This window comes from Dendrobates tinctorius, unplaced genomic scaffold (assembly GCF_039654945.1).
Source record: "Dendrobates tinctorius isolate UK_male_01 unplaced genomic scaffold, ASM3965494v1 ptg000396l, whole genome shotgun sequence".
NCBI lineage: Eukaryota > Metazoa > Chordata > Amphibia > Anura > Dendrobatidae > Dendrobates > Dendrobates tinctorius.
In genome coordinates this window covers 4,874,501-4,895,184 of record NW_027362062.1, presented here as the reverse complement: position 1 = coordinate 4,895,184, position 20,684 = coordinate 4,874,501, and the positions used below count along the sequence as shown (strand labels likewise).

The following is a 20,684-nucleotide window of genomic DNA, read 5'->3' as shown; positions in this document are numbered from 1 at the left end:
GTATTTATGTAGTATGAATGTAGCATGTATATAGTATGTAGTATGAATGTAGCATGTATGTAGTATGCATGTTGTATGTATGTAGCATGTATGTAGCATGTAATTTTTTTTTTTTTTTTTTTTTTTTTTACATTCAACACATTAGCCGGATGATGGGACTACTACTGTCCCATCATTGGCTAATGTGTCAATCACTGTCATGGTAGCAGGCATCGCCCGATGGGACTTGTAGTCCCATCGGACGATGCCTGCACAGACCCCCGAAGCCTGCACAGACCACCGGCAGGCCGGCACAGCCCCCCGGCAGGCCGGCACAGCCCCCCGGAGCCTGCACAGACCACCGGCAGGCCGGCACAGCCCCCCGGAGCCGGCACAGCCCCCCGGCAGGCCGGCACAGACCACCGGAGCCTGCACAGACCCCCTGGCAGGCCGGCACAGCCCCCCGAAAGGCCCGTACAGACCCCAGAGAGGCTGTACAAGGCAAAAACAGGGTTTTTCTTATTCCGATACCGGAAGTCCCATAGACTTGAATGGGACTTCCGGTATCGGAATCGGCGATACCGATACTTTTTTTAAAGATCGGCCGATCCATTCCGATCCGATACTTTGAAGTATCGGACGGTATCGCTCAACTCTACTTATAAGTTAAAGTATATACATGCCATTTATCATTAAATGGCGGGGGACATTTGCCATACAATGTTAAAATATGTAAATCATACAACTATGTGTGTACATAGATCGATACTGACCGTTTAGAAAATATCATAGCTTTCATATGATGCAATATCGATGGGCAAAGGCGAAATATGTTTTGTTTTTTTTTTAAATGACACTTTCTATCATGTATGTCGTTCAATTGACGGACGCGAAGAAAGCGTCAGAAGAAGCGCGTGTTTAAGAGTATATAGATATACAAGTGCTCCCGTGTGATAACCCAGCAATGGAAGGGACTGTGTGCACTTGGAGGCTGGAGCCTGTAAAGAAGCGGCTGTGTATGGAGTGCGCAAGCGCGGTGTGTCCCTGTATGGTAACTCAGTGATGGGAGGGAATATGCGCTTTGATATAGTAAAGAGGGTTGGACTTGATATGGAAGAACGCGCAGGCGCGGTATGTCCACTCAGGGAAAAAAAAGGGTGACGTCAGCGCGTTACTAGGCAACCTGATAAACTAAACGAAGGATAAAGAGCGCGCACGATTATGTGCCTTGTGAGAAGGTCGATTTTTTGCAATCATATATTATTAATAGGACTGAGTACACCTGTGATAAGGGTTAATTGTAAACGAGTCACTAAGTGGTATTTGAAGTGTGTGAGCGATGTGCCTGTCACCATAGTAACACAAGAACAGGAAGTGGTCATGGGCATACATCCGCCCATTTGTATGAGGCGGGAACATACAAAGGAGCGCATGTTATAAAAAGCAAGTAAGTGAACAGCCCAGTGATGGCATTTTTTTCATGTAGGCATTGAGCTTTACCCAGATACTCCCCTGATGATCTGGACGGTGAAACGCGTAGGGAGAAGGGAGCGTCACATGGAGGAACCCATTACTGAAAAATATTTGGGTGAGATCTCTCCATGACATATGATATATTTAAAAAGTCTGCGGAAGTGGTGAACTGCATGATATAAGAGCAATGTATAGGTTCACACCTAAGTTAAAGAATTTCAGACTGCATGCCATGCCATTTTGTATTGTATAGGCTGTTATTGCAAAAATTTGTCTAAGATCATTGTGAGTGATAATGATGGATGTGACACAGTATTAGTACATCGATTCAAAAGCAATGGATCTGTTATAGACAATTTTCAGCACTATAAGAGAGTGCTTTTCCCAAACAATTAATACTAAGTGGATACTCTGAAGGAGTGCCTGTGCATAATTTGGACTACGACACTGAGAATAAACCGGAAAGTCTTTAAAGTTTGGGCTTACCGCATCTGAATTAGCGTTTTTTTTTGTAAGTGTTTGTGTTTTTGTACATGTGCATATTTTATGAATGGACAAAGTCCTTTTTAATTTAATTCTCAATAAAGTAAATTAGTTTTAAATTTCTAGTATATGTCTAGCTTGCTGGTGAATATAGGAACTACCGAGAACCAGCTGACGGTGCTGGAACCCAGAGTGGCAGCAGAAGGAACAACAGCCAATGGCACAACCGTGGACCAGCTGACGGTGCTGGAACACGGTTACTAAGCAGGAGGTAGGTCCCAGTGTACAATCACCAAATGGGACACACTTCTAACGTGACCTCCAAGATTCGTCAAGCAGAGGTCATCTGTATTTGAGGTTATTCAGCATCCATTCTTTAAGAAAAGTATAGTTGTATCACTTGCATTATAAATATTGTTAAATTGGACAGTGACCGTGAAGAATTGCATAAAATGCACATGCAGAGTATCAAAATTAAAGGCTGTGGACACTTGACGTGGAAAAATATATATTTTTACATATGTTTCTGGTTACTGGGCAGGAGCTGTGTGAATTTCCTGATCTTCTTGATTCCCCAGTGCAGTGTTTGTTTTTCTGGCCTGACGAGATGCCATCTCTGCATTGTGTGACGCACAGGTGATGCCTCGCCAGCCCGGCTAATTATAAGCCAAGTCTGGGATCCTGTAGCATTACAAAATTCACACCGCTCATGTCCAAGGCCAGAGAGCACTGACCTGGACCATGGAGTTAGGTTGTGCAATGCGATCCGCTCATCTCTAGCGGTTACCTTTAATTTGGCAAAATATTCATTCCTTCAGTTTGTTTCAGTCCCCTAATGTTGTGGCAATTCAGCCGTTGAGATGTAGACTTGCTTTAATGTTTTGGATGATTGTCTTGCTGTATAAACTAATTATGGCTCAGCTTCATCTTGCTGACAGATGACCAGACATTCTTCTTAAGAGATTTCTGGTACAGTGCACAATTCATAATGGCAAGTTGTCCAACTAAATATTGATGTTTGTCTCTGGAGGCAGTAAAGCATTCCAGCAGTATCTCATAGCATGTTTGGCTGTTAGTATGATCTTCTTAAAGAGGTTGTCTGTGTTTATAGTAATGATAACTCATCAACTGCATAGGCCCACGTAAAGACAAGCTGACAACACTCCTAAGAAGAAGGTCGTGCTTAAGGAAATGACGGTAGTCCTGTAATATAGTAGTGTGGACTTCAGCACAGAAGAAGACGGTAGTAGTAAATCTTGCTATATAAAGACTTTATTCCAATCAGGCACCAGAAGAAAGACAGATATTGTCCAACGTTTCAACCAACAGTCAAGGTTTTGACCAACAGTAGGCCTTCATCAAGAACATCTGTGTATTTTCGCACTGGGTATATGGAGTGGCAAACCAGAAGATCATTTCATCCAAGGAACAAGCATTTTGCTAATTTGTCGGGTAACCATCAGTGTATTTACATTGCATAATTATTGTGAAGTCACCATTTCTAGGAATGCTCTTTCATGATAATCGTGCAGTGTAAATGCACCTATAGTTTTGACAGCACAGTGATAGACCATTATTATCTTTGTAAACAGCAAAACAAGTACCTGACATTGCAAAAGTAAACCATGGACCATTGAGACTCCAACTGAATACTTCATGAATCCATAGTTTAACACCCAGGACCTCAAAACAATGCATAGTTCATATCATTCCTCGTGGTGCTTACCCAGATAGGTTCTGGCCTTCACCAGACTGGGAGCAAAGTGGGAAAAGCTTAGGCTGCTTTCACACATCCGTCTTTTTAAATCCGGCATGATGCGGCGAAGTGTGAAAACCGGATCCGGAATCGGATCCAGTTTTGTCACATAGAATGTAATGATCGCCGCATCGTGCCGGATGGACATGCGCCGCCTCGGTTTTTTTGCTGGATAGGCAAACACGAGCCGTCCGGCGTCAGCAAAAAACGTTCCCTGCAACATTTTTTTGCATACTTTTCGGCTGTCTCTCTCCTCCCCGGTGTACCTTTTGGCTGTCTCTCTCCTCCCCCGGTGTACCTTTCGGCTGTCTCTCTCCTCCCCCGGTGTATCTTTCTCCTGCGGCTCCTTTAAATGGTGTCCGAGCCGTATCAGGCGCCGCATCCACATCCCGTGTCACCGCTGGAGGCTGGATCCGGCGGCCCAGCTTTTCGCCGCACGCCGCCGGACACTACACACCGGATGTGTGAAAGTAGCCATACCTAGCCTCTTGAGCTCCTCCGTATGGACATCAATGAACTTAACTTGCCAGCTCAAAACATGGATGAGTGGAGAGGGAAATTGCCCTCCTCCCATCAACCCCAATTCCAATAATCAGTCTCTATTCCAGGTTGTAATCCAAAAATAAAATGACTACCCGCTTGTGTGGTTCTATTGCCCAGAGTCACTGGCTACAATTGTTAGATATAGAGTTCAGTGGTGGAGATGTTAAAAACCAATTATAGTAAATGACCCCATGAACGGTTGCGATAGGAATTTTATTTGGATAGAATGCATGTAGAACCGCTATGTATTTCGGAGCCATTTCAACTCAGATTCTATCCAATAAAATCCTTGTGATGCAATTCACTACTCATGGACAAAGCCGTGAGACTAGGTAGTCAAGAGGGCCAGGATCAAACACCAAGATGGCTCATCATAAATAAAGGGATAAGGCAAAAGTGTAGTCAAGTAACAGTCGAAGGTTAGAATTCTGGGGAAGGTAGCGGATCAAGTCAAAAAGGCAAGACAAATGGATAGTCAAGGCAAGGTTCAAGGTTGGGCAGCAAAAATCAATACAAAAACACAGAGAAGAAAACAAGCACACACCATTTGAGCAAAGCTGAAACTGGCACTAACTGGAGCCAGAGAGACAGATAAATAACCAGGTAATCACTAGAATAGCAGACACATGGAGGAAGCCTCGGTCCGTCCCGTCCTGATTGGACAGCTGAACTGTCACGCAATATACTGACAGCTCAGCACGCCCCAGACTCCGATTGGACGGCTAAGCTGTCCATCACCATACTGACAGCTCAGCACATCCCTGTCCTAGATTGAATTGCTGAACTGTAACTCACTGCTTCCAGACACACCTGAAGGCAAAATCGTGACAATCCTACATGTTGAGTGGGACCATGCACTATAATTGGGTCACAACACCTACACCATTGGCCTCCATATCTAACTATTGTGGCCAATGACCCTGTGCAACAGCAACACACAACCAGATGCTGTTTTTTATGTTGGAAGGATCTTCTGGCAGCAATGAGCTGCCACAAACAAGTGCTCCAAGTTGTTGTGTACTTAGTGCAACGACATCTGATTAGTAATTTACCAACTTAGTTGATTTTCCTTGGGTGATGCCCCATGTACAGTGGTGCTTCTTCTTTTTTTAGATTTCACTTTCTGGGTTTTAAGGTACTGTCACACTTAGTGATGCACCAGCGATCCCGACAACGATATGGATCGCTGGTGCATCGCTAAGTGGTCGCTAGTGAGCTGCCACACAGGCAGATCTCACCAGCGACATAGCAGCGGTCAGGGGTCACTACTTACCTGTCAGACGAGGCGATCCTGACGTCCTCCCGCCCTCGTCCACGCGTCGCTCGTCGGTGCCACAGGAAACCCAGCAGGAAGCTGACGACGAGAAACGGCCCAGACCGTTCTCGCGCGATCAGCGATAATCAGCGGGGGAGCCGGTCGGAGTTAAGTATCACACATAGCGATATCACTAGCAATATCGCTGCTGCGTCACAAAATCAGTGACGTTACACCGATATTGCTAGCGATATCGCTTAGTGTGACGGGCCTTTAGACTTGACCTGAATCTCAGATAAATTCTCCAATTTGACACTTTAGAATGATATTGACTTTTAGGATTGCTACTTCCAATAGGTGGCACGAGAGTTCTAGTCCTCTTCCTCTCTGAAGAGACAATTTACACTTTAGAATGAAAACAGCAGCTCATCTGCCACAATAGACAGTGCACAAATGCATTCTAGTAATGGCTTACATGCATCGGACATGGTCGCTAATACGATTATCAGAATACATGTTTGCACTTTGTTGTGACAATTAGGACTTACTGAATCCATGTGTATTGCCCAGAGCGGGGAACTCAGGTCACCGGGCAGCGTCGGATTCAGGGGGGTCACGGGGATGGCAGCCGTGCCCGGTGCCTGTGCTCTGGGGACAGTGAAATAGGGATTAAAAATAACAATAAAAAATATAAGGCATTGTTAACGGCAATATGGGAGCCTCAGCTGCTGCACCTTGAGCATCGCCGGTATTAGACATCTTCCCCCCCAGTTAACCATTGCAGGGGTGCAACTCGCCGCTCCGGCTGCTGCAGGTCGTGGCTCCTGTAGGATCCTGGGTGGTCGGGGTCTCGAACGATGTGTATGAGTGATGCTCCACCCACCGCAATTCCCACCACTACACACACAGATGGTGACCAGGAATTCCTCACTACCGCAGGAACTTGAAACAACAACAGTTCTTTAATAACATTAGTCTTTAGGCGCACGGTATCCTGTTCGTGACGCCACGTTTTGTATCACCCAGAGCGGAGTACTCAGGTCGCCGGGCAGCGTTGGATTCAGGGGGTCAGGAGGATGGCAGCCGTGCCCAATGCCTGTGTTCCAGAGACAGTGAAATAGGGATTAAAAGTAAAAATAAAAAGAAGGAGAACAAAAATTAAAAAGAAGAGTTTGTGACGCCAGTTGAAGTGTTCGGCTGTAAGATGGTCGGCACTGCAGATGATCCCTGGGGGGTAGGTGATGATAGTAGTGCAGGTGTTTAACCTCCTCCAACTAAGGCTGGCCCCCAGGGATAGTGATGGAAGTAGATGGTGCAGAGTAATAAGGCAGGAGACAGGGAAAGTCACTTTACCATTTACTGAAGTCCAGATGCAGTTTCAGAGGATGGAATACAACTCTCACCAGGTATACAGTCTGCTCTGCACGAAGGGAATTCTCTCTGCGGTGATTCGGTATAAACTCCCTGCTGTTCTAATACCTTCTGGGACAAAGGTTTCCTGGAGTCTGAAACTTCCAGTACAGCCACAGACTCACGGTGTTTTCTCCCCCGGCAACTCGCAGCATAAATCCTATGTGAAGCACGTGTTCGTTTTTGCACAATCTCTCACTGATTCTCTATTGCTATGGTGTTCCTGGGAAAAACACTTCACAGCTGGTTCTGAAAACCACACAACTTCTCGGCTTACCACCTGACTCTGGAAGCCTGGATGGCCTAGGGGCTGATGCCCTGATCCTTCTCAGCACTGTCCCTGGAGAGAGCACATGTCTCTCCTCCATGAACATTCTCCGTTTTCTTTTCACACACTTTCCTCACAAACTAACTTTGCCCCTCCTCTCCCAGTTAGGATATCTCTGCAAAGCTCTAAGCTTCAGACAGAGTATGGGAGTGGGGTAAATTGTGTGTGCAGTTGTCCCCAGCAGAGAAAGCATAACTCCCATCATTTACAATACACATATAAAATAGTACATATTTGACCATTTTGTGGCAACACAGACACAAGGCACCACACATGCGCATACGTTCGGCTCATATTATTAGCTGTTCCTGATAGATCATTGCTAGACTCCTGAATATAACATAGGGACCTGAGGTCATGGATTCTTCTGCATCAACCATTATTGTGCTGTGACTCAATGCAGACTGAAGGGATTTTTACATTGAGACCTCCCATGACAATATATAGTCCAAAACAAAACAAATGATGGATTGCACTTACCAAGGGTAGAAAATATGAAAAAAAAAATCCTCTATTGCTCATAAGAAAGCAATATTTTGACCGTTCTATTCATGTCTTTATTAGCTTGAGAAAGACCTGAACAGTCGAAACGTTGCTCTGTTATGTGTATGGAGCCATAAAATAATTTTTTCTATATTTTCTACCCCTGGTGAGTGCTGTCCATCTTTTTTTTTTGTTTGTTTGGAACTATATAGCGGCACTGTGGAAGTTTTGGTTTGTCAGGCTTCAAACGCATATACCCAGTGTCCATATATTATTTTATATATCTTAACTTTTTCATTTGTTTTTTGCCATATTTAGTCTGTTTGTTAGGCAATCCCTGCATACTGTATGTTGCGGCTGTCTAACAGACGAGAGACATGCAGCCGCGGGGACTCAAGCATATTTTTCGAGCACTCAATTAGTACACGAGCATGCCTAGATAACACATTATCCGAGCACACTCGCTCATCACCAGTGGTGACGTTATTTTGAACAGTAGCAGCTCAATTTTCCTACATTTGTTCATGTATCTATGGTCGGGTGATACTGATAGTTTATCAAAATGGCTGAAAAGATTAAAAATAATTAGATATTGTGACATTTGGAATTACATTGATGATAATCTACTTGAATGATGAGACATTTTATAACTATATCTTGAAACCATTTTTCAAAGTGGAGTCTTGTGACCAAAAGACTGTGAATTATGAATGACTATACGTATAAATATCCGTCAGCCGGCCTTCGCTTTCTTAGCGCCTTTATTGATTGCTAAGGAAAAAAAAATGATGGCTGTAAGGAAACGTACATATCTAGAAGATGCTTCCAAGCTAAAATTACATCTCAATTACACTGGTGAAAATCAATGAAAATAATGTACTGTGTGCAAGCGATGTGGACTGGTACAAACCTCTTGATGAGGAACACTTAATTACACATTAAAACACTTACTCTGGCAAGGTCATTTGTGATTTACTTTAATGAATCTTGGGAAATAGCATTAGATATGATTTTACATTTCCCTGGAGCTGAAAACTGCAGTGTAAAATTACAATATAATGTCACTGGTTGCCATATACCATACATCTAAGGTGATGCACAGCACATTATAGGAATAATACAAGTCGCTAAGGATTTCTGCAAATCTACAAAGACAATTTAGCATGAAGGTAATATTCTTTGTAATACAAAAACGTAATAAATAAAATATGTTCAGCCTCTGCTCAGGTCATAAAAGATTATTTCAACATAAACAACTAGGGATGAGCGGCACTGTGGAAGTTTTGGTTCGTCGGGCTCGACCGAACTTTAGTGACTCCAAAGTTCCGCTCATGTACCAGAACTCTACCCAAAGTTTAACCAGGACCCAAACCCCACTGAAGTCAATGGAGAACTTTTTCTCCTTCTCTCCTCCCTCTTTCTTCTCTACCCCACTGAAGTCAATGGATAACTTTCTCTCCCTTTCTCCTCCCTCTTTCTTCTCTCTCCTTCTTCTCTCTGCTCCCTCTCTTCTCCATCTCTCTCCTCCCTCTCTGTGAAAACTCTCCTCTCTCTCTCCTACCTTCCCTCTCTTATCTCTGCCTTCTCTCCCTTTCTCCCCTCCTCCCCTCTCTCCCCCTCTCTCCCCTCCTCCCTCTCTCTCCCCTCCTCTCTCTCCTCCCTCCCTCTCCTCCCTCCCTTCCCTCTTCCATGAATACACATTATTCCATTACCGAGATAGGAAATGACAGTTAATGAGTCGCCCTCGCTGCACCCAGGGCTGTGGGGTACTCGGTACCGGGCCGGTGTCAGGGGGATGATGTGTCACAGCAGCGGTCAGCAGCGGTGACCCGGTCCGTGGCCCTGGGCCCCAATATCAATGGCGGTGATGTTTGTTTGTAATGTAAAGTTCGTGACGCCACCCGTGGTATTTGGCAAATAAGGTGTTAGCCAACACTGCGTGCAGATCCTCTGGGGCTGATGGTATATTGCAGCTTAGATGGTATAGCTCCCCACAGGTGAAGCTGTAACCCCAGGGCAGTGTATAGATGGTTGGTACGGGGATGTAGCAGTGCCGACAGGGTAGGAAGCAGACAAAGACACAGCAGGGTGCAATTTCTGTACCTTTACTTGGTAACTGCAGTCCAGGGTCCTGATTACAGATGGTATTGGAGCAGGCTAGCCTGGAAGCAACTCAGGGTTTCTCTCTCACAGACGGGCTGTGCAGTCTCCTTACTAGCGCTGTGTGGTGTGAAGCACTCCAGTCCTTAGTTACTCTGAAGTTCATCCTGTCAAAAGTTCCTAGACTTCCACTTGCACAGCAAACAGTTGTTGCCTCTCTCTCTGGGACTCCTCTCACTCTGAATCCCCGGCTCTCTACCCGTTTTGCTGTTGTGCCCCAAGTCTCAGCTGGGAGCAGGGCATTTACAGCCTCCTACTCCTCTGGTATCTGTGGCAGGACCGTTAGTATCCGTACCACCGTGGAGACCAGACTCCAGTTCTGTGCGCTCTCAAGCTGAGGGAGCTCGCCTTCTGCAGCTCAACCTCCAGCTTCTCATTCCACGTCTGTACACTTCACCCTCCGCAGATTAACTAACTCCTGCTTCCTCCTGGCCCACAGAGAGCACTCCTCCCCTGAATCCTGGGTCAGAGCTCCCCCTGCTGGCCAGGAGTGGAACTGTGTTGTATGTATGGATTGACTGTGAGAGAGACCCATCATTGCCTCCAAGTCTGGCATTACCCTCCCCTGGAGGAAGGCAAAGCCAGTGTGGTGACCATACTCCTGGGGGCGCCACATTAGTGCTTTTAAAATAGTAAAATAGTGGTAGGCTAGGTACAAAAAAAAGTTCACAATAAAACATATAGGGAATGGGTATAATGTAAATAATGGTGTAATATTCTCTAAAAATGTCTAATGGCCTGTATATGGAGGATATAGCAAAAAAAGTTATAATAAAGGTGAGTGATAAATACATTAATTAACACACACATGAATGAATAATTGAAGTGATCAAACAGAGTCAGCATGGGTTTGTAACTAATAAGTCATGTCAGACTAACTTAATTTCCTTCTATGACGGTATCACTGATTGGGTGGATCAAGGAAATGCTGTAGATATAGTATATCTTGACTTCAGCAAAGCATTTGACAAAGTCTCTCATACAATCCTTATTGAAAAAATGACTAAGTATGGAATGGACAAGGCAACTGTTAGGTGGATTCATAGCTGGCTTAGTGATCGGACCCAAAGAGTGGTCGTAAATGGCTGCACATCCAGTTGGAAGAATGTCTCAAGTGGGGTACCACAGGGCTCTGTCCTGGGCCCTGTATTGTTCAACATCTTTATCAACGATTTAGATGAAGGAATTGAGGGTAAACTGATTAAATTTGCTGATGACACAAAGCTAGGAGGGATAGCTAATACTAGAGAAGAGAGAGGATTCAAAAAGATTTAAATAAACTGGAGAAGTGGGCAGTAACTAACAGAATGGTTTTTAACAGGGAGAAATGCAAAGTACTACATCTGGGCAATAAAAATGAAAAAAGCATATATAGAATGGGAGGAATAGGGCTAAGTGACAGCACATGTGAAAAAGACTTGGGTATACTAATAGATCACAGACTGAATATGAGTCAACAGTGTGATGCAGCAGCAAAAAAGGCAAATGCAGTTCTAGGATGTATTAACAGAAGCATACAGTCTAGATCACGTGAAGTCATTATTTCCCTCTACTCCTCTTTGGTCAGACCTCATCTGGAATATTGTGTCCAGTTTTGGGCACCACATTTTAAAAAAGACATCAACAAACTGGAGCAAGTTCAGAAAAGAGCGACCAGAATGGTGACCGGTCTGCAAACCCTGTCTTATGAAGAAAGGTTGCAGGATTTGGGAATGTTTAGTTTGCAAAAGAGAAGACTGAGAGGAGACTTAATTGCTGTCTACAAATATCTAAAGGGCTGTCACATTGTAGAAGGATCAACTTTATTCTCATTTGCACAAGGAAAGACTAGAAGCAATGGGATGAAACTGAATGGGAGGAGACACAGATTAGATATTAGAAAAAACTTTTTGACAGTTAGAGTGATCAATGAGTGGAACAGGCTGCCACGAGAAGTGGTGAGTTCTCCTTCAATGGAAGTCTTCAAACAGAGGCTGGACAGACATCTGACTGGGATGATTTAGCGAATCCTGCTTTGAGCAGGGGGTTGGACCAGATGGCCCAGGAGGTCCCTTCCAACTCTACAATTCTATGATTCTATGATTCTATAGTGACAAAAAATTAGCTAGTATCAAATACAACATGCCATAAAGAAAGAGTGCAGCACAAGCTTAGAGACCCCAATACTCTGACGTACGTTTAGCTCTGTGGCTTTGTCAAGGAGTGAGGGAGGAGCTAGAGGCAGACACGGATCTAGCAAGTTCTCCTGAAACATCAGTTACACTTCTCCATAGAACTTTATCATCTCCTTTCTCAGTAATGGGAAAATCCATATTTACTGACGACAGATTTTACCTTTGAATTGAGACTTTTGAGAGTGAATGATCAGTCTTGGAGGAAAAAGAAGCAGATTTTTCTGATAACATATATTTTATAAAGTTGCTTTTTTTCATGTGTACTATTGATTTATGGAAAAAAAATCTTCACGTTATAGTACATTTTCTAGGATAGCTAGAGAAAGGGGACAGATAGAGAGGACTTTGACTGCAGTTTTGTTTGTTGTCTGTTCTTTTGGAACATGCATATTATGAGTCTCTATCTCTATCTATAGACTATCTATAGTCTATCTATTACTAGGCTAAATGGTCACGCTTTTCCAGATGTAGAGAAGCAGAGCTGTATTGTATGCTTCACGACTTCCCACAGATGCTCCCCCTCTCCTCTCACATCTTGAAGCTGCAGCATCATCTCCCTCTCCCCCCTATTCCTTCTAACTCATTGTTATTAAAGGCAAGCTTCCTACAGACTCAGAAGGTCTCTAAACATTTATAAAAAAGCGTGCAAACAGGGAAAGGTGGACTGCAGGTCGGGGAAAGTAAGGACAATGTCTCATTCCCCTACTAAGATATATTATAAAGCTCCATATATTCACCTGTAAATTTTACCAGGTGTTACACTTTGAATTTATAGGGATAAAATGTATATTAATCTGTTGCGGGCTTACGCGTGCAACAGATTAAGTGCAACAGGATCAAGTGTTTTGCAGTTAGACAATGCAGTTGGACAGGGCAGGAGACAGGTAAGGTGCATAAGTTTTTCATGCACGCTTGCTTCTTGGTCAGTCGTACTACGTATGCATTGATCATATTAACCTGCTGCTTATTTGTCTTCACTTCTGCTTTTTAACAACTCGCCTGCCCTTTTACACATTCTGTGCACTCTCTGCATATCCACCCCTCCCTTTTCCCCTCTCCCATGTTTAACTCTGAGGCTCTATTGACATTTCTTACCCACACCAAACCATCCAAAACCTCCATGCAGCACTCAAAACGTTCATACAAATCATCCCACCACCTGCTTTTTCTGTTTTTTCTCCTTTTAATAGTTGCAGGTGACATCTCCCCCAACCCTGGGCCTCCCTCCACCAGCATACATTACTCTCCTCCAGCTGCATATAGAAACCCTGCTAATCTTATTAACATTCAGTGCATGCCTTCTCCTCTCACTTTCCAATGTGCTCTCTGGAATGCACGGTCTGTGTGTAACAAACTGACTTACATTCACGATCTTTTTCTCTCTAATTCCCTTAACCTTCTGGCTATTACAGAAACCTGGATCCAGCATTCAGACACCACCGCTGCTGCCGCTCTCTCGTTTGGTGGGCTGAAATTTTCACATACCCCCAGACCTGAGAACAGACAGGGTGGAGGTGTTGGTTTGCTCCTTTCATCACAATGTGCTTTCCAGGTCATCCCCCCGGTTCCATCACTTACATTTCCTTCCTTTGAAGTCCACGCCATCAGACTCTTTAAGCCCTTCTCCTTACGAGTGGCGGTCGTTTATCGCCCTCCAGGCTCCTCCCGCCAGTTTCTAGACCACTTCACCACCTGGCTTACTCACTTTCTGTCCTGTGACATCCCCACCCTCATCATGGGAGACTTTAACATCCCCATCAATGATCCGCTCTCCCAGTCTGCCTCTCATCTTCTTTCTCTAACTTCTTCATTCGGCCTCTCACAGTTTACTTATTCTCCTACACATGAGGACGGGAATACTCTGGACCTGGTTTTCTCCCGCCCCGGCTCGCTGCACGACTTTACTAATTCACCTCTCCCGCTCTCGGACCACAACCTTCTTTCCTTCTCTGTCAAGAATTGTCTCCTCACCCGGGACACCCCCACTTACCACACTTATCGGAATACACGTACCATTAATACCCAACAGCTTAGGGACAATCTCCACACATCTTTAGCCCCCATCTCCACCCTCTCCTGTCCAGACATAGCATTGTCACACTTCAATAATACACTGAAGAATGCCCTAGATGAAGCAGCACCTTCTATACGCAGAAAGACCCGACACAGACAGAGGCAGCCCTGGCACACAACGCAAACACGCTCTCTTCAGCGCTGCTCGAGGTGTGCAGAGCGGCAGTGGAGAAAATCTCTCTTAGCAGAAGACTTCATCCACTATAAGTTCATGCTCAAAACCTATAACTCTGCCCTTCATCTGGCCAAACAATCCTACTTCACCACCCTCATCACCTCACTATCCAACAACCCAAGACGACTTTTTGAAACCTTAAACTCCCTCCTGAAACCTAAAGTACAGGCCCCCATCACCAACCTCAGCGGTGAGGATCTGGCCACTTATTTCCTAGAAAAAATCAACCACATCCATCAGGATATCTCAGCCCTATCTCCTCAGTGCCTGGATCCCCTTCTCTGCCGCACCTCAAGCTCACTAGACATCTTTGAGCCTGTTTCAGAAGAAGAAGTTTCCAAGCTCCTCGCTTCTGCTCGGCCTACAACCTGCAACAGTGACCCTATTCCTTCACAGCTCCTGCAGTCTCTCTCACCAGTGGTCACCACTCACCTGACTAAAATATTTAACCTCTCTCTTTCTTCAGGTATCTTTCCCTCCTCATTTAAACATGCCATCATAACCCCTTTACTTAAAAAGCCATCCCTGGACCAGAACTGCACTGCTAACTACAGACCTGTCTCTAACCTTCCCTTCATCTCTAAACTCCTGGAACGCCTGGTCCACTCCCGTCTAATCCGCTATCTCTCAGATAACTCTCTTCTCGACCCCTTACAATCTGGTTTCCGCTCTTTACACTCTACTGAAACTGCCCTCACTAAAGTCTCTAATGATTTAATAACAGCTAAATCGAAAGGTCATTGCTCCCTGCTGATTCTCCTGGATCTCTCTGCCGCATTTGACACTGTGGATCACCAGCTCCTCCTCACTATGCTCCGCTCTATAGGCCTCAAGGACACAGCCCTCTCCTGGTTCTCCTCCTACCTCTCTGACCGCTCCTTCACTGTATCTTTTTCCGGCTCCTCTTCCTCTTCTCGTCCCCTTACTATCGGGGTCCCGCAGGGCTCAGTCCTAGGCCCCCTCCTCTTCTCTTTATACACTGCCCCTATTGGACAAACAATCAGCAGATTTGGGTTCCAGTATCATCTCTATGCTGATGACACCCAATTATACACTTCTTCCCCTGACATCACCCCTACCCTAATTCAAAATACCAAGGATTGTCTGTCTGCTGTCTCTAGCATCATGTCCTCCCTCTATCTGAAACTAAATCTCTCTAAAACTGAACTTCTTGTGTTTCTCCCCTCTACTAACCTCACTCTACCTAACATCGAAATAACCCTGGAGGGTTCAACCATAACTCCCAAGCAGCATGCCCGCTGTCTTGGGGTCATATTCGACACTGAACTTTCCTTTACTCCGTACATCCGATCACTCAGTCGCTCTTGTCACCTGCATCTTAAAAACATCTCCAGAATCCGACCTTTTCTCACCTTTGAAACTGCTAAGACTCTTACTGTCGCTCTTATTCATTCTCGTCTGGACTACTGCAACTCTCTTCTGATCGGTCTCCCTCTTACCAAACTTTCTCCTCTCCAATCCATCTTGAATGCGGCAGCCAGGGTCATATTTCTGTCCAGCCGCTTCACCGATGCCTCCATCTTATGCCAGTCATTACACTGGCTACCTATTCGCTACAGGGTCCAGTATAAACTCATCTCTCTCACCCATAAAGCTCTCCACTGTTCTGCACCGCCTTATATCTCCTCTCTCATCTCTGTCTATCGCCCTACACGTGCCCTCCGTTCTACAAATGACCTAAGACTAACATCCCCCGTAATCCGAACCTCGCACCTCCGTCTCCAAGACTTCTCTCGTGCTGCTCCAGCTCTCTGGAATGCACTTCCCCAGACGATCAGACTGATACCTAGCCCTGACCTATTCAAGCGCGCTTTGAAAACCCATCTCTTCAAAGAAGCCTATCACATCAACTACTCAGCAAGCTAACTTTGCCCTGTTCCCTCCTTCCAAATATTATTCTGAATCTGCACCCTACTATTCATCTGTCTCCACACCCTTCATGCACATAACTGCACTTGATACTTGTCTATTGCACTTAAACACACGGGCTGATGACCGGATCATGCAGCTTTATATGAAAATCCCTATTATAATTGCCAGACCTGAATTAACAAGCATTTCTCACCTACTGTGTCCCCCCATTTCCTTGTAGATTGTAAGCTTGCGAGCAGGGACCTCACTCCTAATGTCATTGTTTGAATTGTCTTAACTTGTATTGAATTTATTGTCTGTACATGTCCCCGCTTAATTGTAAAGTGCTGCGGAATATGTTGGCGCTATATAAATAAAAATTATTATTATTATTATTATTATTATTATTATTATAAGGGAGACCCTAGTCCACTATTAGGTCTAGTGTTCCCTACCTAACTTTTAATATTTTTTAAATACTTTCCTTTATTATGTTTTTAGTGTTCAGAAGCCGTCGGTAATCTTTGACCCTGACTGATCTGGTTTAAGTAAAATATTTTCCATTGGATCCGCCAGGAAGTATTTGAAGATTGCAAATGTTTCTCATCTTTGCCAACTGAAAAAAGTGAATCTCTCACCAGATTTTTAACATCTAATCGGAGAGCAGCATAAGGTTGAGACAGAGACCCTGATTCCAGTGATGTATCCCTTACTGGGATACTTGCTGTAATTGTGATAAAATCACTGTTTTATCTGCTGCAGAACTCCCAGGTTTCTGAATGCCGAGATCTGTATAACCCTGCTTACACTACTGATTGGCAGTTTTCCGAGTACAACTGCGCATAGGCAGAAACCTACCAGTCAGTGGTGGGGAGGGGTTATGCAGAGCTCATGAATGTGAAGGACTTTCTGGCAGCAGCTAGTCCTCTAGTGATAATCTCCTGCTGATAAAAAAGTGATTTTAACAAAACTACAGCAAGCAGCCCAGTAAGTGTCATGTTTCTGGAATCAGGGTCTCTTTCTCTACATTATTCAACTCTCAGATTGGGTGGCAAAAGCCTAATGATAGTTCCTTTTAAAAGTTGGCAAAGAATAGTAGCATATATAGTCTTCAATTACCTCCTGTAAGAGTCAATGAAAATATTTCCATCAGTCAGATTCCTTTTTTATATCACTTGTGCAATATAAGAAAAATAAACTCTTCAAAAAGTCAAAAGTTTTATATTTCAGAAATACAAGCAAAAGGTTTTTAGACTAGCTATATCTATCTTTACGGTTAGTTGTAGGGGATTTATAATCCAGCAGAGTTTATAAAAGGCATATGGGAGCATGGTTGGTTAGCCGTGGCTTCTGTCTATCCCTGTTATTTCAGAATTTTGACTTAATAATTTGTATTAAATTCAGAGGGCATAACAAGGAACAACAAAACATATCATGCAATCTATAATGTACTTTCAATAGGTCTGAATGTTAATACTGACAGCAGACACACTCCTAGTAACACCCAATAATGGCTGCAGCAATGCCTGTAACACAGTCCAACAATGGGGCTGGGTTGCCGTAGTTGTTGGCGCGCTTGCAGAAGCCATTGGTGCATGTAATACAATAGGAACAAAATCCAACAGTTCTCTTATTAACTCCTCAACAGTGGAGCCACAAGTGCCAGCAATGGCTACTTGATGTATCAGGTTTGGGGGTCTCATAGGGACTCAGCTTGGGACTGCAGGGTCCGAATGCCTTAGAAACAAGGGATGGATTGTGGACTTATTCCCTTACTTCGGCCAGGCGGCGATGGACATCTCCTGGTAACCTGGTAATCCCAGCAGCAGCTGTCTCTGTACAAATAGGTCTCACTGCAGGTGTTACACTAGTCCACTGTAACAAGAAGTGTTGAAGTGAGAAAAGATAATTAAAGGGAACCTGTCATCATGTATTTACATATGGAAGTAGTTTTATGGCTGTATATGTAAAGGCCATATGTAAATTAAGCTGGAAGTACACTGGGGGTGTCAATGCACTTGGAAGAAGAGGTCAAAGAGCATTGGCATGCCCAAAATGTATTTTTAGTGTTAAAAGTGGAAAATCAGTTCTCTAAAAAAAAGGTGTCCTCTATTGGGAGACAAGCTCTTATACAGCCATGCCACTGCTTCCTATGTAATGCCATGCTGTCAAGTTTCCTTTAAGTTCGTATTTATCACATGAACAAATATATCTCCGTAAAGCTATGTCTAAATAATTAATACAGCTATATCTAATTATTCACTTAACTAAACCTATCTGAAGATGTCACCTATCAAGCTTTTCCGTGTCATGTTGGCATATGCAAAATATACACTGAATAATTTATTTTGAAAACATTAATGAAAGAAAATAAATAAAATTAGTAAAATGCGCCTGCCGGCAGATCATAGCTGCGTCCGCATGAACACCTAGATGTTTATCACCTTACTGGCTTTGACACATGGTTGATAAGTGCAATGTAAAGTCATTCAATGTAAAGATATTTAGTTGCAAGTGCTAAAAGAAACAAATCTGGAGGGCGTCTTTTACTCTGAATTCTTATTTATATTGTACCATATTGACTTTTTTATGTTATGCCTTTTTTTCCCATAGGGAATTAACTGGTATCACTGGAAAGGCCACGAGTTCTCCATTCCATTCGTTGAGATGAAGATGAGACCTTACAACCAGCGTACAATGAAGAAACGCTCTCTTCATCTGTGATCTTAGTTGACTCATCAATCAACATTTCCCCCCCACACTATTTCCCACACTATTGGACCTGCACAAACACCTACACAACATATTCTTTTCCCCTCAACGATCATGTTTTAGACCAGTGGTGGCCAATATTTTATTTTTTTCGGGGGACCTTGGCATCTACAGCTATTACGAAGGTCGAATCACCATAAACAACTGCCAATGGTCAACATGTTGCCCACCACTGATAAATCTATCATCGATACATCGTTTTTGCAAAGCATTGATGTTATCCAATGTTCTCCAACCCTGCACTTTCCTACTTTTGACATTCTTTATTATATAAAACCTTTCCCCATTTTCCATTATAATATATTATTAAAAATATTTCAACACACCACCCCAGCCTTTCAGCACCATGGAGACTTCTCATGTATCCCTTGTCCAGACCACTGGCCTCCACCCAGCCAGCTGTCTTTTTCTTGTCCACCAAGGCATGGTGCTGTATAATTGTTTATTTATCTTTCCCTCTATGGAACTTCAAACCCTTTTAGAGTCCAGCAAACTTTTTATCTGCTTTCAAGAATAATTGTCTCGCTAATGATTAATGTGCCAAATTTTTAGCCCCATATCTCTTGCACTGCCAAGTGTTTTTAATCACTGGAGATTTCTATTTAAAACATCGCCTGACATATGCAAGAGGAGGAGGCTTCCTTTGTAGCACTGAAGACACAGAAAGCAACCCAGGAACCTTTAGTGGCCCTTTCCTAGACTTCCATCTATGACAGCACCTGTTATCTAGGTTATGTAGGAGATCTGGACCTTCTCATATATATGACATTGATATATTGCATTGGCCAAAAAAAGCCCACCAGTGCTTTGCCTTACAGCATAAAGGTGTCACCGATTTGGCCAAATTTGTGTCTTACCAGTATCCCCCCAATTTTTTTTTTTTTTAGGGGTGGTGGGTGTTATTTTTTGTGTTTTATTATTTTCAAATTAGATTTGTGCCATCTCCTACATTAGAGCCAAATCATATGCTGATACCCAACTTTCTAAGAAACTGGAGAACATAGTGCTACGTAAGGTGGCATGACCGGTAAGGATATAGGATGCATTAAGGATGACCGAAATTGAGGAAGCAGGTCCTAACTGCCAAACAAGAGACTACTGAGAGGTGCCTGCCAAAAGGGTGAATTGCCCTGTGTAATCTTGTATCTCTAGTCCTGGATGCTGTTAGCTGATGTATAGATCCTTTTTTTAATGCATTTTCTATACGTTATTAAAAGATTCCTATGGGATGATCTTATGTGTGTTAGAGTCTCTTTTCTGAGAGTTTGAAGAGCACCATCAAGGCCTCGTGAGATCTACAAAGCATCATTTCACTGAACAGTTTTCCATTCAGAGGATCTTCTCCCTGAGGATCTTCTCAGGCACAGTGAGAAATACTCCACGGTCCTCTTTACATGTTTCATTTACTTTTAATTCAAAAAAAGCATTATACTATGAATTCCATTATAATGGTTTCTCAATAGAACGCTGAACTGAATTATACATTGGCAAGATCTGTCTTCAGCGGAAAGTTCACAAATACCATTATCACTATGGCCATTAGTGCTTGGGAATATGAATAGAATGAATTTTTACTGTAGCAGCTATCATTTTATTTTTAGTCCATAATTAGTGGGTTTTTTATGGTTCTATTTGTCGTCTTCTGAAAAGCAGACAGGCGAGCCTAAAATTATCTGTCTAGTGGGCAACTTTATACATCAATAAGCTAATTCTTATAGCACATAGTCTAGCCAGCAGGGCTGGGACAA

General features: G+C 43.6%; 1 protein-coding gene across 3 annotated transcripts in view; it reads left to right on the top strand.

Annotated features, from left to right (window-relative positions):
* The window catches only part of TNR (tenascin R), a 544,894-nt gene extending 524,725 nt beyond the window's left edge, over positions 1-20,169 (top strand). For all 3 annotated transcript variants that reach the window (XM_073563658.1, XM_073563656.1, XM_073563657.1), the window contains exon 22: positions 18,778-20,169. In XM_073563658.1, coding sequence (XP_073419759.1) covers positions 18,778-18,888 — 111 coding nt within the window. In that variant the 3' untranslated portion in view covers positions 18,889-20,169. The remainder of the gene's footprint in view (positions 1-18,777) is intronic.
* The last annotated feature ends 515 nt before the right edge of the window (positions 20,170-20,684 follow it).